Raw genomic sequence first — 15,137 nt, 5'->3', positions numbered from 1 at the left:
ATAACTTTTCCAAACACACAATTGCAAGGAATTTAGCATCTACTGTTCATAATGTCATCAAAAGACTCAGAGAATCTGGAGGAATCTCTGTATGTAAGGGTCAAGGCTGAACACCAACAGTGAATGTGACCTTTGACCCCTCATGCTGCACTGCATTAAAAATTAGCATGACTGATCAAAAGATATGACTATATGTGCGCGGTAACACTTTGGAAAACCATTGTCAGTAAACACAGTTCATCACTGCATCTACAAAGACTTGATCAGACTCTACCATGCAAAGTGAATGCCAGATATCAGCAACATCCAGAAACACTTCAGATTTCTCTGAACCCGAGCTCATCTGAGATGGACTGACACAAAGTGGAAGGTATGCTGAGGTCTGACGAGTCCATGTTTCAAATGGTTTTTGGAAATCATGGACATCTTGACCTCCGGGCTAAAGAGGAAACTGACCATCCAGATAGTTACCAGTTCAAAGCATCTGTGATGGTATGGGGGGCTGTTAGTGCCCCTGAAAGGCACACATAGATGGAGGTTTTGGAGCAACATATGCTGCCATCCAGACGATGTCTTTTTACAAGAACGTCCAAGCTTTCTCCAGCGAGACAATGAGACATATTATGTACAACAGCATGGCTTCATAGTAAAAGAGTGCAGCTACTAGACTGACCTGCTTGCGGTCCAGACCTGTCTGCCACTGAACATGTTTGACATATTGTGAAGCACAAAATACAATAAGTGAGACCCCGGACAGTTGAGCAACTTTAGTTGTATATCAAGCAAGAATGGAAAAGAATTTCTCTTTAAAAATTTCAACAGTGAGTGTCCTCAGGTCCCAAACACTTACTGAGTGTTGTCAAAAGAAATGTGATACTGTGGTAAACATTCTCCTGTCCCAGCGGAACGTATTGCAGGCATCAAATTCAGGATAAGTGTATATTCCATTAATTAAAAAATAAAATTAAATAAAATTTAAAAAAAATTTTTTAATTTTTAACATGAAGTATCCTGTCTTTGGACTGTATTCATTTGATTATAGGTCCAAAAGGATTTGCAATTTTTTGTTTTTCATTTTTACTTACTTTTTACATAAGGTTGCAAATTGTAAGCACTTTCCTTCGTCAATTAATCAGTAAAATTATTTATTTTAATTAGTTGTTGGAAGAAACCAAAGAACTTTGCTTATTTCAAACAATACCAAATTCGTTTTTTTTCCTCAATCAAAGCTCACAGCAACATATTGCATGTATTTTGACAGCATTTCGTAGCCCATCGATTAATCAATAGAATTTTACATGTTCAATTAAATTCTTTCCAACCGAATAATCAATCATCAATTAATTGTTATCATCCCTAGTTATCCCTACACAACGTACAAACTTTTTTGGAATATAGGTTGTAACTGAAAACTAACAGTTAACAAAATATATATATATATTATTAAACATAAACATCAATCTCAGTAGTTTCTCAGCTTGATTTCCAAGCAGTTGTGTCAATTGAACTTGATTAGTTGATTTGAAAAAAAAAAACTTAATTAATTCATGTTTTACTGATTAAGTAATTATTTTAAGTAAGTTAACAATAACAATCTCTTTTTTAAGGGTATCAGAATCAGAATCAGAATCAGAAAAAGATTTATTGCCAGGTATAGTTAACACAATACGAGGAATTTGTTCTGGTGGGTTGGTGCAACATAAATATAGAAAAAGAAAACAGATAAAATAGAAGATACAAATATAAAATATAAAATATAAAATATAAAAAGTACGAGTCTTACAGTGCAAAACAAAACAAGTAACACAAGTTTTGCACTGTAAGACTCTGTAATTCTGCATACTTTTACCATGTTGTGATACTGCATAAACCTATGCTGCCCTACATAAATGCTTTTGGTTTAAAAAGCCTGCATATCACACTCACATCACCTGATCCATGATATGGTGCAAGCCAGTCATCTGACAGTGAGACACAGGAAGGAGCACATGTATAGCAGGGCTGCATAGTATCAGTACACCCACATCACAGATTCACAAGGTTACTAAATCACCTTCAATACAAAGCATTAGAACTAAATAATTAAAGACAGAGACGTTCAGTAAGAAAGAGTGGCAGCCTCTCACACTGTGTTTTACAGCTCAGTTCCCTCCAGCACGGAGCCAAAGCAGCCTTACCCACAGATGCTGGCGATCGTCCCCATGTGATATTTACTGTTCCCCTGTGCCCTGCCGCCCCACAATTTACAAGACAAGTAAACACAACATCAGCACATAAGGAAGGACAGCAGGGCCTACAGATGTGCAACAAAAGCAGCATTGTGCAAAAGTGTTATAGCTGCTGTTAAACAGTCAGCACTGTGGGGGCAGAGCAGGTAGAGCCTTTGAAACACTCAGGGTTGTTGCTTGGTGTGCAAAAAGTCAGCTTGACTTTGAGAGCAAGATATGTTTTTTGGGGTTTTTTTTTCTAATTCAATTTAAGTCAGCTGCTTGTGCATTAACATGGACAATCTGTTATGGACTGTTTGTTATTTTATGGTGGTGGTGTTGCAAAGCAGATAGGCATGTCAAATATGTTTAAAGCACTGGGGAGGATTTTGTGTTGTTTATTTTGGCTTAGGGGAGGAACATACAAGTTGAAATGGTTGTATTTTTGAATTTATTATTAAAACCCACCAAAACCCAAATCTTGTTGGAGGTAGGTATGGAAAAGGCATGTTTTATTTGAGACTCACCAAAATGAAACCATTAATATCATGGCAAGAAATTGTACAGACAGAAATTATTGTTGAATTTAAAATTTTGACAGTCCTTGGGCACATCATGCATAATGTAAGCTTCCCTCCTAAAAATCGCTTAATTCTACTAATTTAAAATTTTGCCCATAATAAACTGTTTGCACCAACCAGATCCTGTAAAAACCATTAAATTCAAATACTCTACAAATAACTAATTTATATCTCTCTCTATATATATATATTAGATGTAGGAATTGGAGCCAATGCAATGCCAAACTAGCAAGATTACAGCAGCGATAAAATGTACACAACAGTGCAATATCAGTAAAACGGCAGACATCATTCAATTTTAAAAACGTGTCCTTTGATGTTTGAAAGTTAATAGTTGAAACCGCAATCCTTGAGTTTCTTATTTCTTTTACAGGCTCTTGTTGGAACAAATTGTTTATTTTTGGCAAGTTTTTAAATGAGACTTCTAAAATTAACTTTTCATTTAAACTTTAAGACAAAAGCCGTTCTTCACCCATGATGTGTTCAAGGACAGTCAAAATTTGAAAAAAAACAACATACTGGCTGTGATATATATATATATATATATATGATTTAAACATCCCTTTTAAACCTGCCACCTAGATTTGGATGTTCAGTGGATATTTCAAATAAATGCAAAATATGACCATTTAAATTTGTATGTCCCTCCCCTAACCCAAAAATTAAAAAAAAAAAAAAAACAACAACAACTACCTCCCCATTGCTTAAAAACGTATTTTTTGACATGCCTTCCCCACTTTGCACTCCTCTCTATAAATCACGAACAGTCCCTTAACAAAAAAAAAGTCGCACCAAAGCCACCCTCCTCCTCTGATACATAAAGTACAGTCCCTTGACAGATCATATGGTGCAAAGCATGACATATACCCAAGTGTTTTTGTATCCTGACCCAGAGAGCAAAGTTTTCTGTGATCCTGACACCTCAGCTGGTGATCTTTTCATGTAGCTGCTGCAAACATCCAGCCACGACCTTATTCGCCTTTCAACTAAACTCCATTTATATAACGTTCATTTTAACAAAACCAAATGTTTGATCTAGTTTACTAACCCTGCAGCCCTCTTCACACACACACAAACTGCGCGAGACGGATGAAAAACAGCAGAAAAGACAGTTACAGTCACGCCTCAAATTTGACTTGACCCCGCGTGCCAAAATAAAGACAGCTGTTTGAATCCAGAGCTAAACAATCACGCGCTAAAACCGAAACTAGCTAGCTGCAGAAAAAGTCAACTATAGCAGCTGTTTCCCAACAGCTCCTACACACCTACACACTGTTACAAGGGCTGCTGTCAACTTGCAACACCGCTGCAAAGATAAACGAGCACACATATCAGTATTTGAGAAATGGAGAGTTTACAGGGCGTTGCTTGACTGTTAATATACAGCTGGATAAGACGGAGCCAGATGTTCACGCGCCGTTCTTTAATTCGGTATAGTTTAAGTAAATGAAACAACACTAAACGACCTTAAAATGCTAACATTTATAGGAGCCCGCTTGATTTTCCCCCATTAACTTCTTCCATCAAAATATACAAGGAATCACAGTGGGAAAGAACAGTACAACTTAAAAAATAGAATTAAAAGCAGCTTTGAGGAAAAAATGTGCAGTCGAACGAGCCTGACACTTGCACACTTTTGTAAATCGCTGTGAGCCATGTTGTCCGACGTATGTACGAAAAACAGAACACTTATTGACACATTTGGGGTATTTTGGCAAAGTGCTCTCCCCATAACCATGTGAGCGGCACATCCGAACACATTCAAGTGAACTTTCCATAAAGCTGTTGTCAGTAAAAATCACTAAACACACACACAAAAAAGACGTTTTTCGTTGTTTAACTCACCCAGACTGTTTGTAGACGAATCCATAATCCGAAGTTTAAATTGTGGAAGTTTCTCTAGAGGTAAAGGCTGCACTGAGGTGTGTTTTCCATGCTGAGAGAGGAGTGTCACAAGTCACACTCTGGGGACTTGAGTCAAGTGCCAGGTTTAGCAACGACGACACCGGAAACGGGGCAGTTTTTTGGTAAATTAAGTGCTATTGTTATTTAAATATGAATAATAAATTCCTGTACCGAGCGAATGTTAAACAAGAATATACGAATGACTTTATGAAAGTAGATAAAATACCGGAATACAAACCCCACCCGTCGCTATTTGAAAGAGTAACATTTGTCCTCCGGAAGTTATTAGCAATATTGTAGCTAGCTTGATGCTACTTGCAGGAAGGCACCATGCAGAGATGCTTTGAGAATGTCAGAAAAGTTGCATCAAAGTTGCTTCTCTCTGTAGAAGTTACTGCCTCCAGTCACTGTGTGTGACTCAGTGAAGAGATTTTAGATGTAGCTTGCCAGAGGAATACATTATGAAACTGGCAGCACAACTTTTCAGGCGACAAAAACCTCAGAGGCTGCTGTCAAATCAAAGCTGGACCTGTTCAGAGAGCATTTGTCGCCACCACGCGGCAGGGTCGCGTAGTGCACGCGCATTAAATTTATCACGACCACAGCTCTCTTAACCCTTTGATACCTGTGAAAATTAGCTTAATTTCTTACAAAAACATGAGAGGCCGGCAACAAGAAACTAATCTATAAAAATGGAACAAAAAGTAGCGAGAAATTTGTAAAAGTTACAACAACAACAAAAATTAACCAAAATATTATGGAAAAAAGAAATGTTTCAAACAAATAATAAAATAAACAAGAAAATGTTTTGTTTTTCTGTAACAGAATTTTGAATGCATAATCAAGACAATTTTTAAAAAAATTTTAAAACAGGTAATTTTCTGGACATATTTCCCTTGTTTGTTTTTTTCTTAAATTATCTCTAAAAATAGATTTAAACCATATTTAATAAAGTATTTCTGATTCTGATAAAAGAAAAGATTTAGTGGGCCTATTCAGTCTTTATTCAGCTTTAACTTGTTATGCTGGTTTAACCCTTTATCACCTGGATTGACATCAGTGTTCTTCACTAGCATTTACACCTGTGAAACCTGAAAATCATAATGACCAACTTGGAAAGAAATGTCCCATTAACTTGGGGGAAAAAGTGATAACGAAATGATCTAGCTGTGTTATACTTCTTATTATTTTTTTTTTAACGGAGTATATATTTATACAGTATTTATATATACTTCCTTGAGGTCCTCGGTTTTGTGTTTTGTTTTTGAGTTTTTCTCTTGTAATTTAATAATTTTTTGCTATTTTTAGGATTATTTCTTGTTAAGCTGCTTGTCGCCCTCACGTTTTGGAAAGAAATCAAGACAATAAGACAATGTTCTCAGGTATTTAAGTGTTAAATACATTTAGGTTTTTTTTTTGTTTGTTTTTTGTTAGTTTTTTTCTGAAACCAAATGTGCATCTTCACAGCATGAGAGAACTTAATGCTACAAATATCTACAATTAACAGGCGCTAAAATACCTTTACTACAGTTCATTTTAGAGGAGCATACTCCACAAATAGCTTAAATACCCTGCAGAAAAAGTATATTCACTGTACAGAAAACTGGTATGCGGAACATCTGGTTGCGCTACTGTTTCCGTTGTTTGGCGGAAGCGATTGAGTGTAGGACCAGGACCTTCCGCCGGCTTTTCATCATGGAGGCGACCACGGAGGAGGATTTCTGAAGGAGACTAATTTCTGTGCTAGTTCGTCAGCGTTAATAGTGAGTATTTAGCTATGGATATAAAGGTAGATATGTTAGTCTAAAAATGAACATAAACCATGTTTTACACAATATAAGTACTGAACAATAGTCAGCCTGTCATTGCCCCCTTTATGCGCTACACTTCATGCAAAAATGTGTCACTTCAGTGTTTTCTTACGGCTGGCAAATATTTCTGTGCAACAGAAGTTGTCTTAATAGCTTTTATGAATAAAGCAGAGTCACTCTTTGGTTCGGTTAACCCTTTGGAACCTGGCTTGATTTCTTATAAAAACATGGGGAAAGGGAAATGAACAACTTAAGAAACGACACAAAAATAAGCAAAAAAAAACAAAAAAACAACAACTTAAAATTGGGGGGAAGGCTAGGTGAAAAAAAGGAAATGACCCGGAAAAAAACAAGTTAAAAGTAATTTGCATTAAAAATAATTTCAAATATATAGCTATGATAATCAAAAATATTTTTTTGTATATATTTCCCTATCTTTGAAAAAAAAAGAATTTTCCAAAGCTACTAATTTCTTGCAATTTGTTTAACACTTTCTTTTCCCTCCATCTTCTCAAAAAAAAAAAAAAAACAATCCAATGATCCAGTTCAAAGGTTTAAATACTTTCCAAAGCGTCTGACTGCAGCACAAGAAAAGTGATGTCAATCCAGGTTTCAGAGGGTTAACACAAAAGCATCAAACACTGTTGAGTTAAGTAAATGTATTAAGCATTTCTGAATCCTGTCCATGTTGTATTGTGCACCTGCAGCTCTGTTCCCTGGATGTCTGTGTAATGTCTCGACCATGAAGTCTGCCCGCTGCCTCCTCCAGCTGCAGAGTCTGAGACTGCTGGGTCAGTCCTCCAGGTCTGCTGTCCAGCATGCTGCTCTGCTCCAGCCAGCCCCCTCCAGCCAGCCTCACATGCTGCATCACCCCCAGCACCAGGTAAACTGTCAGTCTGCACTCTTAGCACCAGACTCAAAACTTCACCCGACTTCCCGTCGGCGTGAGGGTGAGAAGATAATGACTGAATTTCATTTTTGGGGTCAACTATCCTTTTAAAGTAAGGAATAATGATTCAGCCTTACACAGCACATTTCACACCTCAAACAGATGAATCCGACGTTGGAGTCTAAACATCCTTAAGGTCTTGATCTTACCAGCATACCCATCTTACCCTAGAACTGGTACTTACGGAGGCCTCAGAGTCTTACATGTGTAAAAGACTCTGAGGCCTCTGAAAGTACCTAACCATGACCATGGATGGATTATACATTTAAACATGATGGCATTCAAAAACTTTTCTATTCTTCCTGAGCAATTAGAGTCAGTCTTAAACTCTGGATTCATCAAACCCACCAACCAGCAATTATAATTCCAGCCTTTTTCTTCTCCCCAACAAATTGCAGGTGTTGAGGGGTTTCCACGGCAGCACGCCATGTGCTAAGAATCGACCCATACCTGCAGAGTTCATCAACGAGGACGACAAGAAGAGGGACAAGTCCTTGGTCACCCATGATGACCTGTTTGAGCGGGTGGCCAAAGAAGCCAAAACCAAGGCCACGTTTAACCAAGTGGTGGATGTGTTCATCAAGAGAGACATCAGGCGGCGGGGTCACGTGGAGTTCATCTACGCCGCTCTGAAGAAGATGCCAGAGTTTGGCGTGGAGAGAGACCTGGTCGTCTACAACAAGCTGCTGGATGTTTTCCCCAAAGAGGTGTTTGTGCCCCGAAACTTTATCCAGCGGATGTTCAATCACTATCCCCGACAGCAGGAGTGCGGGGTGCAGATACTGGAGCAGATGGAGAACTACGGTGGGTTTCTCTGACAGGGTTCTGTCCGGTCATGGAGGTCCTGGAATGATTAATTCCATGCAGGGATCTGGATGCATGCTCAAAATTTTGAGGGAAAGACATACATGATACACCAGCAGTGTTCAGTCTAAGTGATTGTGTTTCAGGTATCATGCCCAACATGGAGACCAAAGTCCTGCTGGTCCAGATCTTTGGAGAGAAGGGCCATCCCATGAGGAAGTACCAGCGCATCATGTACTGGTTCCCCAGATTCAAACACGTGAACCCGTTCCCCATCCCCCATCAGCTGCCTGAGGACCCGGTGGACTTGGCTCGCTTTAGCCTGACTCGCATCGCTAATGACCGGGACGCTAAAGTCACGGTCTACCAGGTACAGCTGCATGTCTTGGATTGGACATGAAGAAATTCAGAAATATTCGTCTTTTCACTTTCTTTTTTTTCCGAGAGTGACATCTTCAAACGGGTGTTTATTTAATGTCCGTGTGCGAGTAGAGAGTCGGAGTCAGGCCAAGCTCAGCATCAAGACTTGAAGCAGGAGAAAACAGTTAGCCAAACTAACTATAAAGACTCAAAAATAGTCCCAGTACACACGTGCACTTAAAACCAGAGATTTTAATATGCATCTTAACCCTGTGAAACCCGGATTGACGTCAGTTTTCTTGTGCTACATTTGGACGCTTTTCACAAGCATTTAAACCTTTGAAACCTGAGTAAATTGTTTAGATTTCAGAAACATGGCAAAACATGCAACAGACATCTTGGTAATAAATAAGGAAAACAAGAAAACGAACTGGAATAAAAGGGAGACAAAAAGGGAGAGGGGAAGAAAACCATCGGAAAATAAAATAAAGAAAACTGGGGGTAAATGTTCAGGAAACTTAATTATATTATATTGAATTTACACTTTTAGCACATTTTTCAAGTAATTTCCTAGGTCTATTTTTTTTAATTTTTTTAATTGATTTCTTGCTTATTTTAGGTAATTTCTTTTTAATTAACTTCACATGTTTTTGAAAAAAATTAAGCCAATTGGCTCAGGTTTTCAGGGGGTTGAATAGTTTATAACATATAAATGAACAGTTCATAACCAAATCATAAATACTTATTTTTCCTCTTACCTGTAGTGCTATTTATCAATCTAAACAGTTTTGATGTGAGTGTTGGAGATATCAGCCATAGAGATGTCTGACTTCTATAATGATGTTTTATTTCAGACTGTTGATGTTTTATTTCAGACCGTTGATGTTTTATTTCAGACCGTTGATGTTTTATTTGATGTGATAAAATAGTAGATATAATGGAACTACATGGCACTCAGCTTGTGGTGCTTAAAGCACCAAATAATACATTTGTAAAATTCAACAGCAATGTGTCTTTTCAGAAATCATGACCCGGTTACTCAAGATAATCCACAGACCGTGGTGTGAGCAGTTTCATGTAGGAACTATTTTCTTTCTTCTGAACTACACGCACCCACTGTATCACTGCACAGAAGGAAGCGTGCATTGACTGCTAGCTCCATTAGCATCACTGAGCTAGCTACCGACACAGCTCAGCCGAGGAGGATGCCGTTAATATTTACATCTCACTCTGTGACCAGCCTCTCGTCCATAAGTTATGATACAGAGTGTGTAGTTTGGTAGAAAGAAAATTGTTCCTACATGAAACTGCTCACATAAACAAAGACAACAAGCAGCATACTTTTGAGAAAATAACCAATTGCTTTACTTTGTTGTGAACTCGAGGATTTCACAGTTTTTACTTTGTTCTCCCGAATCATGAAATCTCTTTCCTCTTCCCACCAGCTGCCCTGCACAGACATCACAGAGAGTGGAGAGGAGGTCACACTTCCACATATAGTCGGTATGGAAACTGTTTGTCTCAGATTGAATGTGTTAGTGGTTTCACAGTATTCCCACTGCTCATGGAATTTCAGGAATTGTGTCCCGGACTGGTTAAGTAAGGAGATATAACGTCTTAAGTTTGAGCTTTAAAGTTAATGTTAACTGCTCTGATTCGACAGAAAAATACCCAACATTATTTCTTTGACACGTAATCGCAGTAAATGATTTTAAGCTTAGCTGGGAAGGATATCAAAGAAACTGCAGGAACAAAACCAGGAAACTGGATTCTCTCCATACTGAATGTTAGATTAGTACAATGGCGGGATCGTTTCCGTGTGCATGCAGACTAACTCATTGTGCTTGTTTTCTTTCCTTCCTGTGTGCGACACCAGGTATCCAGAGCCCCATCCAGATGGAGCTGCTGGCCCAGCATAACCCAAGCAGACCCGTGTTTGTAGAGGGCCCCTTCCCTCTGTGGCTCAGGAAGACCTGTGTGCACTACTACATCCTCAGAGCTGACCCCACGCCGCCAGACGAGAAGGTGGGACAACCCTCTTCTGTCTTTCAGTGTTGAGTTAATACATTTTGTTTTTGTTAATGTTGTTGGGTAAAATCTGTGTTAAATAATCATTTAATTTAGTGTGCCTGGTAACTCACCTGGTGGAGGCGGGGCCTCATGCACTGAGGCTGTGTCCTCGCCACAGTGGCTGCAGGCTCCACTCCAGCCTGCTGCATGACATCATCCCCCGCTTTCCCCTTTCACACTCAAAGCTGTCCTCTATAACAAAGACAAGAAAGACAAAAAAATATTATACAAAATACATAATACTTACAAAATATTAACATTGATGATTATTATTATTATTATTATTATTATTATTTATCTTCTTTTTTTGTCTTTATCAATAAAGACAAAAATACAAATATGCATAATAGACACAATCAGGAGAGTTCATGAATCATTCAGTTTGCAAATCTTTCAAAATTCATAGGTTGATAAAGAGTATATTTATGTTACAGGATAACTTAATGTTATGTGGCTATCCAAACTGGATATTATGATTTAGCAGGTGAAAAAAATAAAGAAAAAAACATGCTATATATATTTATTCCGTTTCTCCCATCTTTCTTCAAAAGTATGCATTTGGTTCTCATAGTTATCCTTTTTATTTCATATATTTTATTCACACGAGCTTTCCATGTATTATCATTTTAGTTGTCATTTTTTTAACCAATTTCTGGTTTAATTATTGCTGCCGTTACTATTAAAAACAAATAGGAGTCTGTCTTCTCATTTTCTTCTGGTAAGAGGAGGTAAACACAGTGGGGTTTTTGGTAATGAAGGTGCCAAAAGGTTTTAGTGATTTCTACTCGTTTTCCCACAAACCATTTCTGACGCTGCATGACTGACTAGAATACATGACTAAATCACTTCCTCTTCACTACATTCTCTCCAACAGTTACTTTGATTTATCTGTATATTTACTTCAGATTTTTGGTGTTTTGAAATACCTGATCAAAATCAGCCATGAATATTCTCTCTAGTAATTTGAGCTTGTATCAAATAGATTTGAACATCTCTTCCCAATCTGTTGTTTTTTTTTTAATTTCATACACTGAACGATTAATCAATTAATCGTACAGATTATTGGCAGATTAATTGATTGCAGCCCTAACAGCATGACACAGAAAAAAAACAGCACTACAGTCCAAATTTCACAGCTCAGTTACTGTGTGAGGATGCCTGCAGGAAGTACTTGATAGTTTTTGTGGAGGATCTGGGCTTCCTTCTTTACAAACATGATACACTATCGTGTTTCTTACTCAAAAAACAACAGTTTTCTGAGTCTAAGCAAACACCAACATACAAGCAGCACATGAAAGTTCAGCATTTTTCGACCTGGACTCTTTTTTTCTGTGTTCGTGATTGAGTGACTGATTGTTGAACACAACAATTTTAAAAACTGTTTGGCTGAGGAGTGCTTCTTCAGATACGTAGGTTTCAAAAACAGGTACTCCTTCGATTCAAGGACAAAAATGGCCAAAAAAAGGAGTGAGATGTTAAAGCCTTTCTTTTGTCAATGAGTAAAAACCAAAAAAAGTCTGTAATGTAATTTATTAAAGGCTTTATAACTTTTGTAAAACTGTGCCTTGGATTTTTTTTTACCGATTGACAAAAGAGATAAGTCCAAACTTTCACTCCTTTTTTTAGTAATTTAAAATTGGTCCAGTTATAAGAGAGCGCTGCAAAACAGGCTGCAATGTAACCACTAAAAGTGTTTTTTTTTTAAATACAATTGTTGTTTGGAAACATTATGGAAAGCATCCCTACAGAGATAGACCTTTTTGATAAAGATGAACATTTCTAAAATCACCATCAGCAAACCCACCGGACTCCATTTAAATAAACGCTAATTTTATCATCATAAAATACACTTCATTCAGATTCTACAAACACAAAATAAAACTCACAAAAAGCCTGTAGGAGTCACACTGGTGTTGAGTCAGATGATAAGACCAAAGGAGGAAGCAGGCAGGAGGTGATGCTTCAGCACAGCACTTTATTCTTAGCAGGTTTTGTGTGGTTTTATCTCTGTAATCAGAAAACAAAGTATTAACAATAAACCAAGACAACAAATAGTGCAACAAGGCAAAGTATTAATGGAAAGTAACTTAAATGACACACATGGTAACTGCACAAAGGGAGGAGGGCAACATATATAGCCTCTCATCAGCTAACTGAATGCACCTGAGGGAGGTGGAGCCTTTCTCTGGTTGGTTTGTTGGATCCACCTTCCCTCAAGTGGGTCATGTGATCTCCTCTGGAGATCTTTTTTTCTGACTTTTAATAGCAAGTTTGTTTGGTCTTTAACTGTTTTGACAATCAATAACTCTGGTTTGGTTAAAATAAACTCTTAATCCACACAGTCAGATGTGAGAATATGTTGATTCCATACATGCTAAGATGAATGATTATTTGAATGCTGGTTGGTTTGGCGATGGCATCTTGTGGGCTGTTTCTGGTTAAACTAAAAGGATCCTATGTTTTAAAAAAAAGGTCTATCTCTGTAGGGATCCTCTCCATAATGTTGTCAGACAGTGAGCCCTAATGGCAAAACACTCACAGTGGACGTCATGCTCCAAGGGATTACATTGCAGCCTGTTTTACTCGGTACCTTTACATGAGGTTAAAAAAAGTCAAATTATTTTGTTAATCCAACTAAAACTGGACTTTTAAAATTGATGTACAGTTGAACAGTTAAGTCCGACTGAAATTACACTAAGTTGAATTTCTCGGACTAACAGTCTTAGATAATGCGTTAGGCGGTCGATTTATTCTTTCATGTATACACCTCAATGGGACCTGAACTGGCTGAGGTGTTCTGATGGTCCCCCTTGTCAGGCTTTGACCCGAAAATCGAATAGCATAAATTCGCAGAAGAAAGCCAGGAAAACACAAATAGATAAGGAAAGGAAACAAAACAAGACGAAGGTATCAACCAGGCCGAGAAGTTATCCATGTTTTCGTCATTTGAAATGCAACTTGTTTTGTCATTTAACATAATCGGTCAACTGGAATCTGGGGTCCAGCAGCAACTAGCTGAAAGGGAGCATATCGCCACCCACCATAGCAGAGTCAGACCTTCAATGAATCAGTTCTCCCCCGACGCTTGTATACTGGGACAAGGACGGAAATTATCATGCTTTCATCTTAAAAAACATGCAAAAAAAGCACTGAAGCTCATCCAGCTGTGTGTTTGTGTTTATGTGTCCCCAGGTGGAGGAACCCTATGATCCAGAGAGGTGTCTGGATTATCCTCTGCAGCTAGACCTGGATTATGACCGCGACTTGGGAGACATGGAGACCTTTGATGTGGATGACTGTAAGACAGTCTTTTCTTTGACTTGCAGTCTGAAAGCAGAGGGCGCCTCAGATTTAGAGTGTAATGCAGCTGTTGTGTCTCTTGTGTCCAGTGGATGAGGGTCCAGTCTACGCCATGTGTATGACCAGCCAGGGAGACCAGGCCGTCCTCAACCAGTGGCTCTCCGGCCTCCAGGAGAACAATCCCATCCTGGGTCAAGTCCCCACGCTGTTCCGCCTGGACGCCGGGCCCCATGAGCTGCAAGCGGCGGCTGGCAGGGAGTCAGCTGACCACCACAAGGTAGACCCAGAGAACCAGAGAGAGGAGAGACGGTCTGAAGAGGAACCCAGGGGGACAGTGGAGGAAGAACCAAGGAGAAGCCAGAGGATGAAACAGTGAACAGCTGTGTGATAGAGACTGACTGATAAAATAATGACATACTGTATATGGCTCATGTAGGAGTATATGTCCATGCTGGGGAGGGGCTGGACTAGTGTAAGCTGCTAGTTCATCAGACGAGGGAACACGCCAACTGAGCAAGACCTGCAGAAGACTCGGCGCTGGTAATGATCTCTAATCAAATAAAGTTAAAATAACACTGCGTTTTTTTATGATTTTAATTTCGGTCAAAGGTTGCTGAGTTTTTGAAATTCTCTTAAGGAAACAGGAGCCAGAACTCCCACACAGGGTCACCAGATCTATGTGAGGGGTTTTTGGATGATTTACAGCTTGGTTTCTGTCATCTGTGAGACCTTATTTTGACACCTGTGTCTTTCCAAATCATGTCTTATCAATAGCTGGACTCCAATCAAACTGTCGAAACATCTTAAAGGGATAGTTCACCAACCACCTTCACCGAGTTCACCTACCACTTTTTGTGGTAGAGAAGGGGGTGGAGAATTGTGGATGGATGTAAGTGACCAGTGGGGTGGGACAGACATGAATTGAGGCGAATTGGTCTCCTATAGGTGCAGCCCCGCTCTACCATGGAAAGTTTCACTTATGTTATTTCCTGAATTTATGCAGAGCGGTTCAGAAAGTCACTGGAGCTGCAGCTTGAGTGGCTGTTCTGATGTGAGATATGTTTGAATTTTTGAAATTGTCACTCGATACACAATGAATGGCAATGGATTTTGTGGTTGTATGAAGGCGCGTGAAGTTGCGTGTAGTGCA

The 15,137-nt window shown here is 38.8% G+C and overlaps 2 protein-coding genes across 4 annotated transcripts in view; one reads left to right on the top strand and one right to left on the bottom strand.

The window, feature by feature from the left end:
- Positions 1–12,854, bottom strand: part of eml3 (EMAP like 3) — an 80,105-nt gene extending 67,251 nt beyond the window's left edge. The window contains exons 1-3 of one of the 3 annotated variants that reach the window (XM_088073811.1): positions 12,788–12,854; positions 12,574–12,694; positions 10,759–10,879 (exon numbers count right to left, since the gene is read on the bottom strand). Coding sequence is in view for 2 of the 3 variants with exons in the window: in XM_042511983.2 (XP_042367917.1) it covers positions 4,634–4,658 (25 nt within the window). In the remaining variant the exon portion in view is untranslated. Of the gene's footprint in view, positions 1–4,633; positions 5,091–10,758; positions 10,880–12,573; positions 12,695–12,787 lie in introns of those variants that run through there. The other 2 variants (XM_042511983.2, XM_042511984.2) reach the window with 2 other exon arrangements.
- ecsit (ECSIT signaling integrator) lies at positions 6,302–14,565 on the top strand. Its single transcript, XM_042511988.2, has 8 exons — positions 6,302–6,456; positions 7,212–7,387; positions 7,852–8,257; positions 8,404–8,627; positions 10,063–10,120; positions 10,494–10,642; positions 13,880–13,985; positions 14,077–14,565. Exons 2-8 carry the CDS (start codon positions 7,247–7,249, stop codon positions 14,361–14,363), a joined length of 1,371 nt encoding a protein of 456 aa, XP_042367922.2. The 5' UTR covers positions 6,302–6,456; positions 7,212–7,246; the 3' UTR covers positions 14,364–14,565.
- Positions 14,566–15,137: the final 572 nt, after the last annotated feature.

This window comes from Plectropomus leopardus, chromosome 23, assembly GCF_026936395.1.
Source record: "Plectropomus leopardus strain MGB_pleo_1.0 chromosome 23, ASM2693639v1, whole genome shotgun sequence".
NCBI lineage: Eukaryota > Metazoa > Chordata > Actinopteri > Perciformes > Serranidae > Plectropomus > Plectropomus leopardus.
Note: the sequence above shows the minus strand (reverse complement) of the source record. Positions and strands in the feature narration are given on the sequence as shown.